Source organism: Siphateles boraxobius, unplaced genomic scaffold (genome assembly GCF_051911475.1).
Source record: "Siphateles boraxobius isolate OS27281-9 unplaced genomic scaffold, OSU_SipBor_1 53, whole genome shotgun sequence".
Classification (NCBI taxonomy): Eukaryota; Metazoa; Chordata; class Actinopteri; order Cypriniformes; family Leuciscidae; genus Siphateles; species Siphateles boraxobius.
Window position 1 is genome coordinate 10,414,877 of NW_027509175.1, and position 17,250 is coordinate 10,432,126.

The following is a 17,250-nucleotide window of genomic DNA, read 5'->3' on the forward strand; positions in this document are numbered from 1 at the left end:
GATCAGTCAAATTTTCTAAGTCTCTAATGCCAATAAAGTCTGCATTTATTTGATCTAAGCCACAGTAAAAACAATTCTGTGAAATATTATTAAAATTTAGAAGAATAGTTTTCTATTAAAAATATATTTTAAACTAATTCATTTCTGTGATGCAAAGCTGAATTTTCAGTCATTACTCCAGTCTTCAGTGTCACATGATCCTTCACTTTTGATCAATTGAATGCATTCTTTCTGATTAAAAAGTACTAACTTTTCAAAACCATAAACAACTATCTTTTGAACTGTGTGTAGTATTTAGGATTTTGTTGGTTGAACAGTCAAATCCAGCTCTACTAGTCTGAAATTAGCTTTTTCATTTGAAAACATAGAAGCACACAAACACATAGCCTACATTTGTGTCGCTTTAAAAGTGCAATGCCAGAAAGCAGTAAATGGCAAATTGTTACCATGCTCCAAACCAGTAAACAGTGCCGCATCAGCAATTTTAAAAGTTGATGGGTCATTTACTACAGATGGGATTCCCTGAACAAAAACCTAATGGGCTTTAACCAACTAACTGCGGGCGACACAGACCAAGGAAACAAACACACACATTAGACAAAACACCTTTTAATGTCATTCACAAGTCAGTGCATGCAGTTTCTGGCGTCTTTGGCAAAACAACGTCCCGAGGATAATGACACACAAAACTCCAACTGCAACCACCAAAACAGTAATGAGCACCAACTCGATGGAGTGCTCTAGAAGAAATAAGGTAAAGGAGTAAGGGTTACGACATGGATGCAGGACACAGACATTAATCACTGTATACGGTGGCCCCACTGTTCTTCTGATCTTTCCGTTCAAAGAATCCTAAAAAATGCATGACAGTTTCCACAGAAATATTAAGTGGCACAACTGTTTGAAACATATGAAATGTTTGAGCAGCAAATATTAGAAAGATTTCTGAAGGATCATGCGACACTGAAGACTGGAGTAATGATGCTGAAAATTCAGCTTTGTGAAATATTTGGAAAGTCTCTTATGATTTATTCCTGTGATCAATTGTCACAACCCAAAACTTTTGAATGGAAGTTTGCATTTTGGGGCCACTGTATGCTAAATCCATCATATTATAAAAGTCAACAGTCACCTGCATCTTTTGATGGCTCTTTATAAGACTCTTGAATTTGCAGTAAAGGCTCTTTGTCCATTGGGATCAGCTGCTTGACAAAAATCGGTCCAATAGTAGCCTCATCTTCCAACGTGGAATCTTAAAATGCAAAAAAGATGGAAATAACATTCAAATTGCACATTAGTTAATAGCTTTCCAAATATATTTGAATGGATTTAAAAGTGGAACGATACCATCAGTGTCCAGACTTCTGCCCTTCCTCATGGCACAGCTGGTCTCACAACAGCCACACACCTGATCGTCTCCGTTTGCAGCAGTCCAGCTGTTAGGAAACACAGGAAAACTCATTGTACGTTGAATGGAGACTCCTGAAATTGCTTCTGACATTACTTCACCCATACCCGTTTGTTTCATGAACAAATGAGCAGGCCTTGTTCGTCATATCAATGGGACTGGATGATGTAGTTGCCTTTAATTGACAAGTGATGTAGATCTGGGAGAGAAAAACAAAACACTAAACTCAGTCTGATTAATTCAGATTAACAAATGGCTGATCTAGATTAAGTGTGAATGGAACAAACTGTACACTCTCAGAAACAAAGGTGCAAACTTTTAGGGATACAAGAGCTTGCCACTAGGCCAGTAACCTTAAAGGGACATCTTTGTACCTTATTTACTCAAAACTTCACAGTAATACCTCAAGGATACACATTAGTAGTCTAAGGTGCACCTTTTAGGGGTTGTTAGTGTAAAAAGTTGTCCTTTTACCTGTGACAAACTGTTGTAACCATTAATCTTTGTGATTGTGTACAGTAATGGACTCACCAATCCACGGGAATCTTGATCTTTAAATCTGAATGCCTCTATCTGAAACTGTAACTTATCATCCTGTATCCTGGGCATGAACCTGGATCCGGAATTTGTTAGCTTTGCATCCAACATGCACCTAAACATTTTAGTTAACAGTATAAAGCAACAATAGCACAATAGTAAAGCGTTCAACAGGTCTGTCTAAAACGGTTGCTCACCCGCTGTTCTCGATGAACGTGTAGATGGAGTTTGCTTCCCCACTGGGGCTCAAAGTAGCAGCGCAGCTTTCCACAAACACCCGCAGGGGAACGTGATTGGCACGGACCACTGAGGCTTCCAGGTTTATGAAATCTCCCAGAAAGTAGACGTTAGAGGGTCGCTCATACCTCCAGTCATCTGTAGGACAGGTTTACGATTAAGACATTCAGGTTAAGGACTAACACAATGCTAAAAGACCACTTACCACTCATGATCTTAAGGGAAAAGTGTAGGTATTCTTCGCCAGCTCTCGCTGCAGCATAGGGAATCCATGTGGGATGCAATGAATTACTACTTACATTGTGTTTCCTGAAAGTTACAAGAAAAATGTGCAGCATTTGGAGAACCAAAGAAAGTATGACAACTATATGAGTTAAATTGTAAAATGAGGAAGTTAAATATTTATGTGAAGTAAAAGTGAATAGATTAAACATTTGAGAGAGAAAAAGAAAAGATAATTGTACTTTATTCTCATAAAAGGCCTGTTATAAGCTCATTCCCAAAACACTACAACCTTATTCTCAAAATCTTACATTTGTTCTGATTGTTGTGCTAAAATGGTGTTATAAAGAAAACTATTAGCTCTTGTAAACTAAAGCCTGTTTGTCATGTAACATTAGTTTTGCAGTAGATTTAAAGAGGTTTACCTTGGGTAGATGCAGTGAATCGCAACCATAGCTTCATTGGTCTTCACAATGGGTGTGTTAGGGAGAGCTGAAGGTGAATACACCAAAACAAAGGAATAAACAAGCGAATCTTCAGTCATCTGAAAAGAAATAATGGTCCACATAAACACAAATTCATTTGATTCATACAAAAAATTTATGATAATTATAAATAAAATAAAACAAATAAAATGAAAAAAGCAAAAAGACAAATGATATAACAAAGAAAAAAATAAAAGGATGAAGAGAAATACAAAATGATAAATACTCAAAAAAATTATATATATAAATAAAAAAACAAAAAAGGCTAAATAAATTTAAAAAATAAATAGTCAACCAATACCCTAATCACATAATTCAAATATTAGACATTTAGCGTTTTCATATGGCCATGTTGATATCAAAAGCAAAAATGACAACACCCAAAGAGCATCTGGTCTGAAGGTTACCAAAATCCTTAAGTCCCTAATAGCCGGATTACATAAATAAAACAGAGGTAAACAGCTAGAGCACCAATGGTCAGGACATACAGTACCGTTAGTGTGCTTCCACATCCTTGTAGTGCTGATTCAAAGGCAACAATCCTGGCATGGTCATCAAACCCAACAGAAGGACAACCACCCAGCTTCAGATCAGAAGGGTCGATGAACTGATTGTTTCCCAAGAAATCCTGCTTGACCTGCACTTGGACAGAGACCTCGCCACAATGAACCTGCACAGAGTTTGCTGGCTCTGGCGCTTTGGGTTCGAAATCTGGCCCCGTAACCACCTCATCATGGATGTCAGGAAAGAGGTCAGGACCTGCAATGGGCTTCTGGAGTCCCTGTTGGGTTTGTGAGAAAGTCTCAACCGTTTGCTCAGGTTTTATTGGTCCAAAATTCACTTGGCTTCGCAAAGGCATGCTAGGATGAAGGGGCACGGGTGCGTAGTTAATTCTCTGAGATTGTTCTTGCGATGAAGGTCCCACCAATGCCGGGTCAGGTCTCCAAGGAGCCACAGGTGCAGGTCCCCTGGATTCAATAAGGTTTTGAAACATGTTGGATGCAAAGCCTAGCGCACTTTGATCAGTTTGTGCAGGCGCTTGTGCTGGCATCGGATATCTGAAGACAGCATTTTGACGTGAACCCTGATCTAAAGATTGTTCCCATACATTCAATTGTTCAGCACAGCACATTAATCCACATGAAACTGTAAATATAAAATCAATAACCACTGAACTTCTTCCCATTGTTGGTTTCTCAATATATTCCTCCGAGTTCTCAAGGGATATAACAACTTCCTATCAGTCTTTAATGTTGATTGGTAGGAAAGGTCAAGTTCAAATTTGACTCCGCCCTTTTAAATTTCCCTCCAGCCCATGCCAATTAAAACAGTTCTGTTCTGCTGACAACACACACGTTTCACATTGTTAATACTTTCAACTGTTGATACTTTCAACTGATCACACGAAAACGTGAGGAAATGTATTTAAAACTATATTTAACAATAATATCTTTTTTTATATATTTATTTTTGACATATATTTATTTTTGAACTGTAAAACATGGGGTTTCACCAGAAAGTGTATTTTAAAATTTATATTAAATATTATATTTATATATAAATATGATGTTAACCTTGTAAAAAAAAAGCTATTTTTATACTTACATAAAGAAAATAGGCTTGTGATTAATACTTCATATCAACATATTTATGCAGGGCGCTTTTAAATGTCGAATAAAAAAGTTAAAAAGTTCATGAAGTCAAGTAGATAACCTTTGTCAGAGGTTAAATAACTTTTTAAATAAAAAAATTTCTTTGAGATTAAAACTTTTACTCATTTATACCACTATAACATATGCTAATTAAGGGGAAAAGTATAATTCTTTGATAAAATATACCCTAATATTCATATTTTCAGATTCTGTTCCACAAAACACACTGCAGATTCCCTCACGACTCCGAGCACAAAGCGTGTTTATCAGGTGGTGTGTTGTGTTAGTCTTTCACAGAATTTTATGACATGCTGTGCTAAACACTCTGACACAGGAGGAAGCTGTGAGAGGACAGGTCTCAGATCAGTTGGAGCTGCCCATCAACCCTATTATGCCGTTCTGAGTAACTCTATTAATGGCCTCTAATTTGGCCCAGGGGATCTGAATGGGACCGGTGGTGTCTGCGACTCCGGTGCCAGAAAGCAAGGGCCATCTGCTGGGGACCGCAGGAAGCAGGTATCCATGACCCATACTCCCCACAGACACAGACAGGCAGCAGCTGCTCATTATGAAACATGCTAAATGAGCTCTGAATACTGTCATATAGAGAGTCATGTACCACTAGAGGGCAGCGGCAGCTGTAATTAGGTTGCGTATAGCAGCTGAGAGCTTTGGAAGACTTTCAGGCTGGATGAATTCAGAATAGCTTTCTACCCTTATCATTTCAGCTTTATATGGCAGAAATCGTAGTATGATTATGCTGTTCCAAATTCAGCATATGTTTAGGCTAATTTTGCGGTATGTAGCCTATAATGTGCACAGTACATTCCTTTACAGATGCATGACCAACTACATTAGTCGAAACATGCAATATACAACTTGTAGGAAAGAAAAAATCACAAAAAACACATTGTTTTTTCCAATAATAAGATTAAATGGAGAGCAAATGCAATGGAGACTAATTTCTTCTCTCTCTCTCTCTTCTCTCTCTCTCTCTCTCTCTCTCTCTCTCTCTCTCTCTCTCTCTCTCTCTCTCTCTCTCACACACACACAAACACACACAGACACACAGACACACACACACACACACACACACACACACACACACACACACACACACGTTTTTATGTTTTATGGGGACTTTCCCTAAACATAATGATTTATGTAAGGAATAATTGATGACGGATCGTTGAATTATTTGAAAAATAATGCACACCCTCGATGGTAATCCGGTCATGACGCGAAGTGGAATTTTAAACACTATTATTTTTTTTTAACTACATTTGTACTGTATAATTAAGTTTAAAGAAGATCTACATTTCTCATTTTCATTCATGGAGATAACATGGAAAATGTGCCATGTTTTAGATTTCTGTCACCTGGTGGAAAACAAACAAACGTTAAACATGAAAATGACATGAAATTTCCATTATAACTAGTAGATGGCAGCAGAGGACCTCTCATTAGTTAATTTGACAGTTCTTTTCACGTGTTTTGGCTTTATGTGTTTTCACGGTTTCATGTGAGTTTAAAAAACCCAGACGGCGTCAGACTAGAGCCAGCGGTGCGCAACACACCGGGAAAACTACATCGGCCGACGCTCAAAAACTGTCCGACGTTGCCCAGCGGCCGATCGTCGGCTTGGTGTGTCCCGGGCTTGAAAGGGGACTGAGGCGATTACGAATTAGTGTAGGCTAAATATTACGGAATTAATAGCAAAATGGGCCTAGTTGTGCCCCTGGATGGATGACTTCTGGCTTTTGATTAAATTGCACCTTAAGGTAACAGTAGGCTATGAATTAATTAGTCTTAGCATCATTTAACAGCATTGACTTGATTTACCAACAGTTTGACTTTTTTGCAGTGACCCCAGAGGAAAACATGATTAATAAACATGAAATAGCCTAAAAATTTACTTTTCTATTCTATTCCTTTAAGCAAAAGTCTCCATTAGATATCCATGTAATCTCATATCTGTTTAGGAGAAACAATTAAGACATTCAAAAGATCTCGTTTTTGATTCTTCCTTCCTCTGGGTCTACAATGCTTTCAGTTGTGTTTCTTTGTGTGGCAGCAACGTGGTGAGAAACGATAAAGAAGCTTGCCAAAAGCTTGGCTCTGAGTGGATGCGGATGACAAATGTTTAACCGCGAGAAGTGAATCGGGCAGCTTTACGCGTCTATTGACTGATCCGAAGCCTTCTGCTCTCACACATCTGCTGGCGCTTGTCTTTGTTTAACCCTCGCTTTGTTATTTCAGAGCCCGAGTGCTCAGAGAGTCACATGATCACAGGCTCCTCTCAGCCCATCAAATATTTTGGAGGTGCAGCTGGATTTCTCCTCCAGATAAGAGCATTCTGTGGGAGTGTGGTCCGCGAGGATCTCTGCTCGACACAAGCTTCTCTGGGCTGGTTGAGACTTAATCAAGTTTTCAGTTAAAGAATAAGTTTGTTTCTGTTGTCCATATGTTTCTCCTTAAGTTCCTATGCATTTAGAACAAGACAATGGTTGACATACAGTAAGAATATAGACATAAAATAAAGTTGGACAGCAGCTCAGATCATTTGGCCGTTGGAAGAATTTGTTGAGAAATGTTTGAATTCATATTGAAATCAGTGATTTCAGATTTCCCACATAGAAATATCAACATTTTCATTGTGAGGCATGTAAACATCATGCAAATGTCTATAATTTCATATATATATATATATATATATATATATATATATATATATATATATATGAAAATATTTAATGAATACATACAAAAATATTGATTGAATTATTGAATAAATGATCTATAAAACTATCTATTATTATTATTAATATTATTATTATTATCCAAAATAGAAATTCCTTGGTCAGAACCCTAGAAAAATCTTTCTTTTCTTTTTTTATTTCAATACAACAAAGAATTGCAAAGACACAATGGTAGAAATGGCAAATTTGGAAACCATGGACAAATTGTTATTGCTGGACTTTGCATGAAGGAAAAAGAAAGACCATGATCACAAAGACAGACCAAATAATCGAAAAGTAAGATGGTTTAGCAATATTCTTATTTTATGACCAGCATGTGGTGATGTCAAAATCAGACACATTTTGAGACACTGTTAATACTCATGTGTGAAATGACTCTTTGGTTCATGGGATTCTGGAAAATATTTCTGAGTAGGAGTTCAGTCTTCATTTGCTGTCCATCTAATCTCATTGCCGTCTAGGAGAAACAATTGAGAAGTGTAAGATCTCATTTGTGTTTTCCTATGAATAGTGTTGTTTCAGAGAGAAAAACAACAACAACCTGAAATAAGGGAGTATGAGCAAAAGAAAAATGAGACAAAATCAAATGTGGCGTTATAGAAACCCAATGCCAGACATATCCAGAGGAAACAGATGGAGTAATAAAAGTGCAGCTTTGATTCACAAACCATCAGTGTTCCTTTCCAGTAGATTAGAAATGTGCTGTTATTGAAGACATGCCTCACATGGTGTCTCCACAGGATATTCCACAAGATGCATCTTTCTATACAATCTAATATAATTACACATTCAAAACACGAAAGATTAGAAACAGATATTTTAGCAGCATGTCACTAACTTGATTAATTTGAAATTAAAATTAAGTCGTGTTAACCTGTGCAAAACTCACCTCCATGATGCTTAGCTGTCGTGGGTGAGTCTTCATTGGCATTGCTTGGTGTTTTTTTAGGGTGTTCTGAGTCCAAGGTGGTTGGCTAGTCTATTTAGGTGGGTGTTTCTATGCAGATGGTAAGGCCTTTGATAGGTGGTTGCAAGGATGCTTTGGGTGACTATAAGGCGTCTTTGATTCCATGTTGATCGTGTGGTAACATTCGCGAAAATCTGCTAGCAAAAAAGTCCATTGTCTATCTTCAAATGTGTTATGACTTATGAAGCATAGCTCACACAGAAGTCACTTTCAAGCTTTCTGTTGCTTCTCCGTGGGACTTGAAGCCGTAAGAAAACTGCATGGGGAAATATTTCGCCCTCACTTGAACTTCCTGATCATGTGGATACTTATTGAAATGACCCACAAAAATTTACATGAAGAATTTGGTTTTTTTCATGAGTTTTAAGGGAGAAATTTTTGACTACAGGGGAATTTAAATTTCATTAAAATCTCAAAAGGTGCATCACATTAGCAAAATGTTGTCGATATTATGCAGGTAAGAAAAGGTCAATTGACAATTGTCAGTAGTTCAGCTCATAGAAGTCCCCTTCAACATCAACATGGCAAAATTTGCATAGGAAAATATTTCACACTCACACCTAATTCCCAATTGCATGGATTTCAACCAGGAAAATTTGATAACAGTAAATGTGACTGTACCTTAAACATGAGCTTATGAGCAAAAGTGATGCTTGCTATGGCAAACGATAATGATCTCTTTAGATAAACATTGTGGGTATAAGGCACTAGTCACCACTGTGCTTTATGAACTGGATAAATATTGTTAAAGTTCTGATCTCATCTGACTTCTGACCTGATTATGCCTGAATCATAACCATACACTGTTTGTTCATTGGCCAAAGGAGGACTGGCCCCCTGGCTGAGTCTGGGTTCTCCCAAGGTTTTTTTCTCCATTCTGTCACCTGATGGAGTTTTGGTTCCTTGCCACTATTGCCTTTTCGCCTTTCTTCGCCTTCATTCGCCATTGGCTTTCGGCTTGCTTAGTTGGGGACATTTCATTTTGTATTTAACATTATTTTCCTGTTATCTCTGTAAAGCTGCTTTGAAACAATCTCTATTGTAAATAGCCCTATATAAATAAAGATGACTTGACTTGACTTGACCACTGCATTAAAAAGACATATTTACCTTGTTTTGAGGAGGTAATTCAGTCATCTGTCCGATAATAAACTTCAGCTCTCTGGTGCCGCAGCATATAGATGGACATCTACTGCCTTTATTAGGTTATTCTTGTTGACCACACAAAATTAGCTCTCTCTTTTTATTATGCATCTTCATTACCATTTTTCAATCAAGGTAATGGAGAAGAGATGGAAAAATAGACTAATGCTTAGTGACAGTGAATGAAATAATGAGTGGCGGTAATTTGGTAATTTTGAGTCCGAAAACTGCTCTCACGTGCATCGAAATACTATGCACATTCAGAGGCAATTACACATTCCCTCATTTCACTGCATTACTGTTTGTGAAGTTGCACTCCAAACACATTTAGCAGCCAGTTATCCATCATGTCTGATTGTGTGATTTTGCAGTAATTAAACCCCCCGGGACACACACAAGTTATATTCTCTGGTTTATCTGCATTTGCTTTGGGTAATCTCATTATAACTTTCTCTTTGATAAATCAACACCGGTGTTTGTTAATGCATGAAAGGCTGGTGTTATATTCTCAACAATTCCTGTGGTCTGGATGACCGTCTCTGACATCTGGAATTCACACACATAATGAGACTAGCTGTCTTACTGAGGAACACTATGTTGTATTGTAGCATGTAGTATGTGACACAGTGTAAAACTAAAAGGGGGACCCCATATTTAATGAGCTTGAGCGTTTGGGTCTTTATCCCTACAGAACTACACAGCAGGGGACAGAGGAGGGTAGTTTGTCTTTGTCACATTAGGGAGAGACCAGGGAATATAGTTAACTAGGCGCAGATCTCACAAATAATTAGGGGTGTTTACGAAGTCAGCCATTAGTATTATTGTTTATACTTACTCTGGGTTAGTAATTTGAAAAAATAATTAAAGGAATGGTTCACCCCAAAATTAAAATGATCCAATAATGTAGGCCTACTCACCCTTAACCCATCCTAGCCATATATGACTTTCTTCTTTCAGCCAAACATAATCAGAGTTATATTAATAATATCCTGGCTCTTCCCAGCTTTGTTATGGTATTGAATAGAGCCTGAGTTTTTGAAGCTCAAAAATCCATCCATCATAAAAGAAATCCACACAACTCCAGTGAGTTATAAATGCCTTCTGAAGAAAAAATATGTTTTTTTTGTAAGAAAAACTTTATAAACTATAGTCACTGGCTTCCGGAAGCGGCCTTATGTGCTTTCACGAGAGAGTCGAGTTCTGGCAGAAGTGTGACCTCTGACCCGATGTAGGTGTAACGTAAGGAAAGACACCTAAGACTTATATTATCTCTTAAAAAGGGGCATAATAGACCCCCTTTAATTAGAAAACAGCATGAACCAAAACGAATGGTCTTATCTGGCGGTTCTTTTAATGACTGATCAGTTTGAGGCAGTCTGACGAATCCTTCACTGAATCTGAATATAGTCAAGGGTGGACCACGCAGTAGCCTACATTTTTTCTCTCATTCTATCTGTATTTTCCTCTAAATGTACGTGAAAATGTATGTAATAAATAAATTGAACAGTGTCATAACAGTTTTATGTCTGTAGGTGGCACTGTGTAGCTAAAGCCAAGCACATGTGCCTTCAGCGTCAATCTCACTTCCCTCCAGGGCTTGAAAAAGATGGATCTCTGACAATAACGTGCTGTTTGCGCTGAAGCCTTGAAGAGAGGTTTTAGCTTCATGGCTGTCGATTGACTGGCTGCTGACCTTTTGAGTTTGTGTTTTCACACACCAGCGCTGTGCGAAACTGTACATCTATTGATTTCCTTTGTAGATGTTGAAACAGGGGCACACGATTAATATTAATCAGTGCACTAAGAATGAAGAGTGTGTAAAATCATGTCTGTGTGGTCTTGGTTGACGTTAATCCAAAATATTAATATTTCCACATAAGCCAATTTCTTACAATTAATGCACAGAAAATACAGTTTAATGTGGTCAGTTAATATTTACAGTTGGATGTAGCCTATTTATTTAAATTATAGACTTGTGATTTTCGATATATTGAACAAGAGACTTGTGCCAGTAAGTAAACATAGAAACCACCCAGAATACCATAGCAACTGTATAGCAACACCCTAGCAACCATGTAACAATGACCCGGCAACACCCTAAAGCATATGGAGATGGTTTGCCCTTAAAAATGTAAGAAATTAAATTTTAACATGGGACTTGATGAGGAGTAACAAAAGAATAGTAGAAGAGGTCAGATATTAGAACGCCCTGGGGACATTTGTACAACATTTCAATGCATTCTCTAATAATGACGTATATGCTCAAAACACATCATTGCATTTGAGATGGAGTTGTTGAACAATTTCATTGGGAGATGTACAGTAAAACTAGCAGGATGTGAAAACACAGCACTAATGCTGCCACCACTGTCAGAATTAGAACTTTTTATTGTTCCAACTTACTATATATGCGTTTGTGCAATGTAGTACAATCTCTATGAATAGATGCAGGATTGAAAAAGAGGAAAAATTAAGTTTGAAGGATTAAGAAGCTTGAACAATATACCAAAAGTCTCCATTTAATCTCCATTCTTTCTCAACACAGAGAAGCACTTGAGATACTAAAGCGGTCTCACTTATGATTTTTATTTCCCACGACATGATCTTCATTTTAAAATGCTTCTTTAGTCTATGGTGACTCCCATTATGATGCAAATAATGTTCATATATAGACAAAGTGGCCTGAGTCTGGCCTGGATCAATTGTGCCTCTGGACTCATGGCATTTATGGAAATTATGATCATAGATCAATACATGCTGCTTACTGCAACTCAATTGTAATTGATCTGTTGTTTGATACAGAGAGCAAGACAGACTTTCTCAGTCTGAGAAAATGAGCTTCTTTGTCTTTGCTGCAGTTTGGAAAGAACAGAAAAAGACTTCAAACAGAGACAAAAGAAAAGGTTATTTCTGCCTAGAATTATTTCTGCTTTATGATAAAGAGATTATTTTATAATAGATCTGAATGAACCCGTCTAGGCTGCTTTTATCTTGCTTTCCACTATTCCATGAGACAGAGCGATCCTAAAAGGAAGTTATTTTGCCTTTTCTTTGAGTATAATGAGATCCACACACATACTTTGATTACTCAAAGTCCCTTTAAGGCAAATCGGTTCACTCTGCGGCCCTTTTGGTAACTTCCCTGTCACACACGTCATACAAGTACAGCTCTCCCAGCTAACAGGAAACGTTCTGGCAAGGTTCTCTCAAAGTTATGAACAAATGCTCTTCCAGGAATGTTAATAGAATGTTTTAAATGTTACTACTTGTTTCAGAATGTCCAGAGAACATTATAAAGTAGCGTTTGTAAAAGAGAATGATGAAGTGGACTGTTCCCTTAAAGTTTGCATAACAACAAAAAAAAAAACGGTTTTCACAGCTGATTGTGAAGGACATTTTGAATTGCCAAAGATCATTCAGAAATAACTTAATGGACACATTGGCGAAACGTCCTTAGGACATATTTTTGTTATGGGCTATCTTGAATATAAAAAGATAGACATCTCCAAAGCTGTTTGTCAGGATTTCATGCCCTTCCTTACGCAACCCAGCACTCCGTCCTAGTCCAATATAACCTGCATGTCCTTGGACTGTGTGGGGGAAACTGAAGCACTCGGAGGAAACCCACACTGACACATGGAGAACATGCATGTGTCAGCATGTAAACTCCACACAGAAAGGCCTCCTGGATCAGCCCGTGGATATTCTTGCTGTGAGGTGAGGTGAGGTGACAGTCCTACCCTCTGAGCCACCATGTACGGTGGCCCAGTAATGCACAACATCATGAAATTTAAAACCCAAACATAAGTTCTCAACACAACGAAATCGATCAGGAAAAGTCACAAAACACTACTAACTCTGGTCTCCTGAAACACAGCAGCACTATATGACAGTGTACTACCCATGAGGCCATTGGGGCCAACTTGTTAGAATAAGTTTTGTAAATGTTATAAGATACACAAAACCTCATGTTATAAGATACACAGGGGAAACAGAATCAGCTGTCGGAATCCCTTCCCCCACCCATATGATTAGAGACGTTAATGTAGTGGCTTAAAAGTTGCTAACTCTTATCTGTGTGTGGATGGAGCTTAACCAGCATCTGTTTAAAAACTTTTTTTTGGTGTGTTTGCCTTCTATCATGACAGGACAGTACGTTGACAGGAAACGAAGTGGGAGAGAGAGGTGGGACGGGATCAGGAAAAAGTTATGAACCAGGACTCGAACTCAGGTCTCGCAAAGCACAACAGCATTATTCGACAGTGTACTACCCACAAGGCCATTGGGGCCAACTTCCTAAAAAATGTTTTGTAAATATTAGAACCTCAAGTTGTATAAAACACAGGGGGACAGAATCCGACGGCAAACAATCAGCTTCCCGTTCCCCCACCCCCATGATGAGAAATGTTGATGTAGTGGCTTAAAAGATGCTGATTATTTTCTGTGTGTGAATGGAGCTTAACCAGCTTCCTTTTTTGTGAACTCAGGTCTCCCGAAGCACAACAGCAATATTTAACAGTGTACTGTCCAAAAGGCCATTGGTGTCAACTCCCTACACCCAATTTTGTAAATATTAGAACCTCGTTTTGTAAGAAACACAGGGGGAACAGAATCCAACGGCGAGCAATCAGCTGTCAGAATCCGTTCCCCCACCCATATGATGAGAGATGTTGATGTAGTGGCTTAAAAGATACTGATTCTTTTCTATGTGTGGAGCTTAACCAGATAAATATTAGAACCTAATTGTGTAAGAAACATGGGGGGAACGGAAATTAACGGCAAACAATTAGCTGTCAGAATCCATTCCCCCACTCATATGATGAGAGATGTTGATGTAGTGGCTTAAAAGTTACTGACTCTTTTCTGTGTGTGTATGAGGCTAAACCAGCATCAGTTGAAATGTTTATATTTAGGCGTTTTGTCTTTTATCATGATAGGACAGTGCGTTGACAGGAAACAAAGTGGGAGAGGATCAGGAAAAAGGCACAAACCTAGAATCAAACTCTGGTCCCGCGAAGCACAAGAGCATTACATGACAGTGTACTACCCACAAGGCCATTGGGGCCAGAGCTGATCAGCCCCTATACGCACACTACGCAAGTTGCGTAGGGCCCCGCAAATTACTCAAGGCCTCGCCTCCCCCTCGTGTCGAAGCGGATCAATCAAAGCTCACAACATCGATGAGAAAATTAAGCCTAACTATCCTTCTGGTTACGAAAAGAGATAAAAAAAACACACCATGAGGTCGACTTGTGTTCTGTCCTCTCCAAGTCTGATGTCAGCAGAGAACAGTAAAGTTAAGTTGATGTGAATCTCTCACTATAGTCTGTCGGTCACCGTGATTTTGCCAAGTAAGACATGTTCCTGGATCAACATATTTTGTTGATCCTGGAATAACATTCCTGTCCCAAAATTTAGTCCTTACCCCAAAACCTAACCCTACCCATAACTTTTCCCTAAAATCAGAGGGAAATTATAGGTGAATAACACTGATGTAGAAGCACCTTTTTCAACCTTCATAATATATTTCCAACACCCTTGTGATGGTACATCGACTTACAATAGGTTAAATGACACGTCTGCCATAGCCTGACGTGGTCTGTATCGCTTTTACTGGCACTATGTAACTTCGGGTTTCGGGTAGTAACCGGAGCACAAAAAGAACTACAAAATTCGACTGCTTTACGGCATACATCGTTTTTCTTCGTTTGTGATGTCTTTCAAAAAATCATGCATCATAATCTACCTTGTCTGTGGCAATTGTTGATTCCAAAGTCGGTGCTGAATAAACAGCGAGCGTGCGCGTGCGACAGTAGGCGGCTATTTATGACAGGGCTAAATTATTTATGACAGCGGTAATGGACAATTCCGCTTCCAACCTGTAGGGCGACCGCAGAGGAAAAGTTACTTGGTGTTGCTTTAAAATGTGAATTCTTGATATGAAGAATGTACTTTTTCTAGTAACAATGTCTATTTCTGATATTAGGAATTACATTTTCATTAGTACTAGTTAAAGGAGGGAGGATTGTAGTGGGAGCACTGGGGTGTCAGGTGTGACTGTGTGGCAATGGCAAATGGTTTACATGGCTCATGGGTCAGTTAGCAGGGCCCTTTAACAGAATGTGGCTTAGGCCCCAGCATGGGCGTCAGTTTGGTTTGAAATGTGCTGGGGACAGAGACTACAATGACGCATTCATTTTTTTTTCTCTTTCGCGCAGATCATGTTTTGAAAGACGATTGCCTGTAGCTTACTAATGTAAATAGGTGATAATGTCCGACTTGTTTTATGAAGAAGAAAGCCTTACGTTTTCAAAAAGCATTAGACATATGACCCACTATTCTGCTTCATAAATATTTTTAGGTTTATAGGTACCTAAACAATGATTACCAAATTTCTCTCTCATATTGCTCCTCAAAAGCACTGAAAACGGTCAAAAAATCGAACCCAAAGTCCAATTATTATGGACGTTGTCTGACATTAAGCGTTTCTGCTTCACATTTTCAGTAGGGCAGCGGAGCGGCTTTGGGTTCACTCCTCACAGTTCTCATGGCCTTTATACATAAGTCCAAACGTGAAAAAGCTTTAATGTACCTAAACAACGATCACCAAACGATTACAGTTGTTGCAGTGTTATGAACAGAGAAGGGTGTAGCCAGCGCAGCAGTAGAACGGCTAAATTGAGCTTGAGGTTTTCAAAAAAAAAGTGGTGGGTACAAAATGACTCATGGCGAAATCTGGTGGGGATGCATACCCACTGTCCCCACCGCCCCCACCTAGATCGATGCCTATGGGCCCCAGGGAGGTCAGGATTGGCTCTGATTGGAGCTAACTCCTTACATCTCCTATATGATGAGCGATGTTGATGTAGTGGCTTAAAAGCTGCTGATTCTTTTCTGTGTGGTTAAAACAATAGCATTTTGTTGTAATGCCTATATATTGATTTAAAAAAAAATCTTTGTAATAATGAATTAAGCTAATAAATCTGAGTATCCACATTGAAAAATAATGCCACAACGCAAAAGCTCGGGCTTCATTTTCTTTATGCAGAATATAATTGCTGTGCTATTGTATCAATTGTTCTCAGAGCGTACCCTCGTACCTGAACGAATTTGTTTTCTTCTGAATAATGAAGCTCAAAACACTTGCAATATGCCTCATAATCGGAAACTGTGGAACTAATCTAAATACAACAATTGAAAAGTAAACACATGTTAGAAGCAGCTCTCAGCTCCTTTTATCCGGAGTCAGTTTAACAACATCAACCAAAGCATTCTCTGCTCTTTCCTTTCATAATGACTCGTTTAGACCTCTCTCATTCATTGAACCTTTTCTACCTTCTCTTTCCTCCTCGTCTCTCTTGAGACTCTCATGCTCCTTTTCTTCCTTTCTCTATAGAAGTCAACCGAAATCTTCCATAGCGTTCCTTTGAATGCTCAGCACGTTTAAGGGTCATCTTAGCCAGCTCTTCAAAGACGGAGGCTAGAGTTCGTGCCATGCTAGGGGCTCCTAGATCAGGGATGTGATCCGACTGTTGATACAAAAAGAAAGAACATGTCAGTCTCATAATCTCTGTCAATACAAATTCTCTTTTGATGTATCTGAAAGCAGAGGAATTTGTGGGGGCTGAAAAGTTTTGACGGTTTAAGTAGCTTAGCATCATGAATATAATGTCTTTAAAATCCTTCGTAAGTCCGTCTGTTCTGTTGATATTTACAATCACAAACTTATACAACGCACTGCACGATAAATGATCATTTAGGTATGCACATGCTTACACCTTAAACTGCAACGCCTATATCCAGAAATCTAGTTATTTTTCAGGTTTCTACTTTACATTAC

At 38.5% G+C, this 17,250-nt stretch overlaps 1 protein-coding gene across 1 annotated transcript; it reads right to left on the minus strand.

Moving 5' to 3' along the window:
* Positions 1–593: 593 nt before the first annotated feature.
* LOC143714271 (zona pellucida sperm-binding protein 3-like) lies at positions 594–4,190 on the minus strand. Its single transcript, XM_077205377.1, has 9 exons — positions 3,383–4,190; positions 2,830–2,948; positions 2,388–2,491; positions 2,143–2,320; positions 1,940–2,060; positions 1,516–1,607; positions 1,348–1,436; positions 1,133–1,252; positions 594–740 (listed from the first exon to the last, which is right to left on the minus strand). Exons 1-9 carry the CDS (start codon positions 4,073–4,075, stop codon positions 616–618), a joined length of 1,641 nt encoding a protein of 546 aa, XP_077061492.1. The 5' UTR covers positions 4,076–4,190; the 3' UTR covers positions 594–615.
* Positions 4,191–17,250: the final 13,060 nt, after the last annotated feature.

What these genes read in the sequence shown, in the direction of transcription:
- LOC143714271 (XM_077205377.1), bottom strand. Translation starts at nt 4,075, where the DNA reads ATGGGAAGAAGTTCAGTGGTTATTGATTTTATATTTACAGTTTCATGT. An exon ending in ACGTTCATCGAGAACAGCGG is followed by an intron (nt 2,061 to 2,142) that starts GTGAGCAACCGT and finishes TAAAATGTTTAG; the next exon opens with GTGCATGTTGGATGCAAAGC. An exon ending in ATCAAGATTCCCGTGGATTG is followed by an intron (nt 1,608 to 1,939) that starts GTGAGTCCATTA and finishes TTTCTCTCCCAG; the next exon opens with ATCTACATCACTTGTCAATT.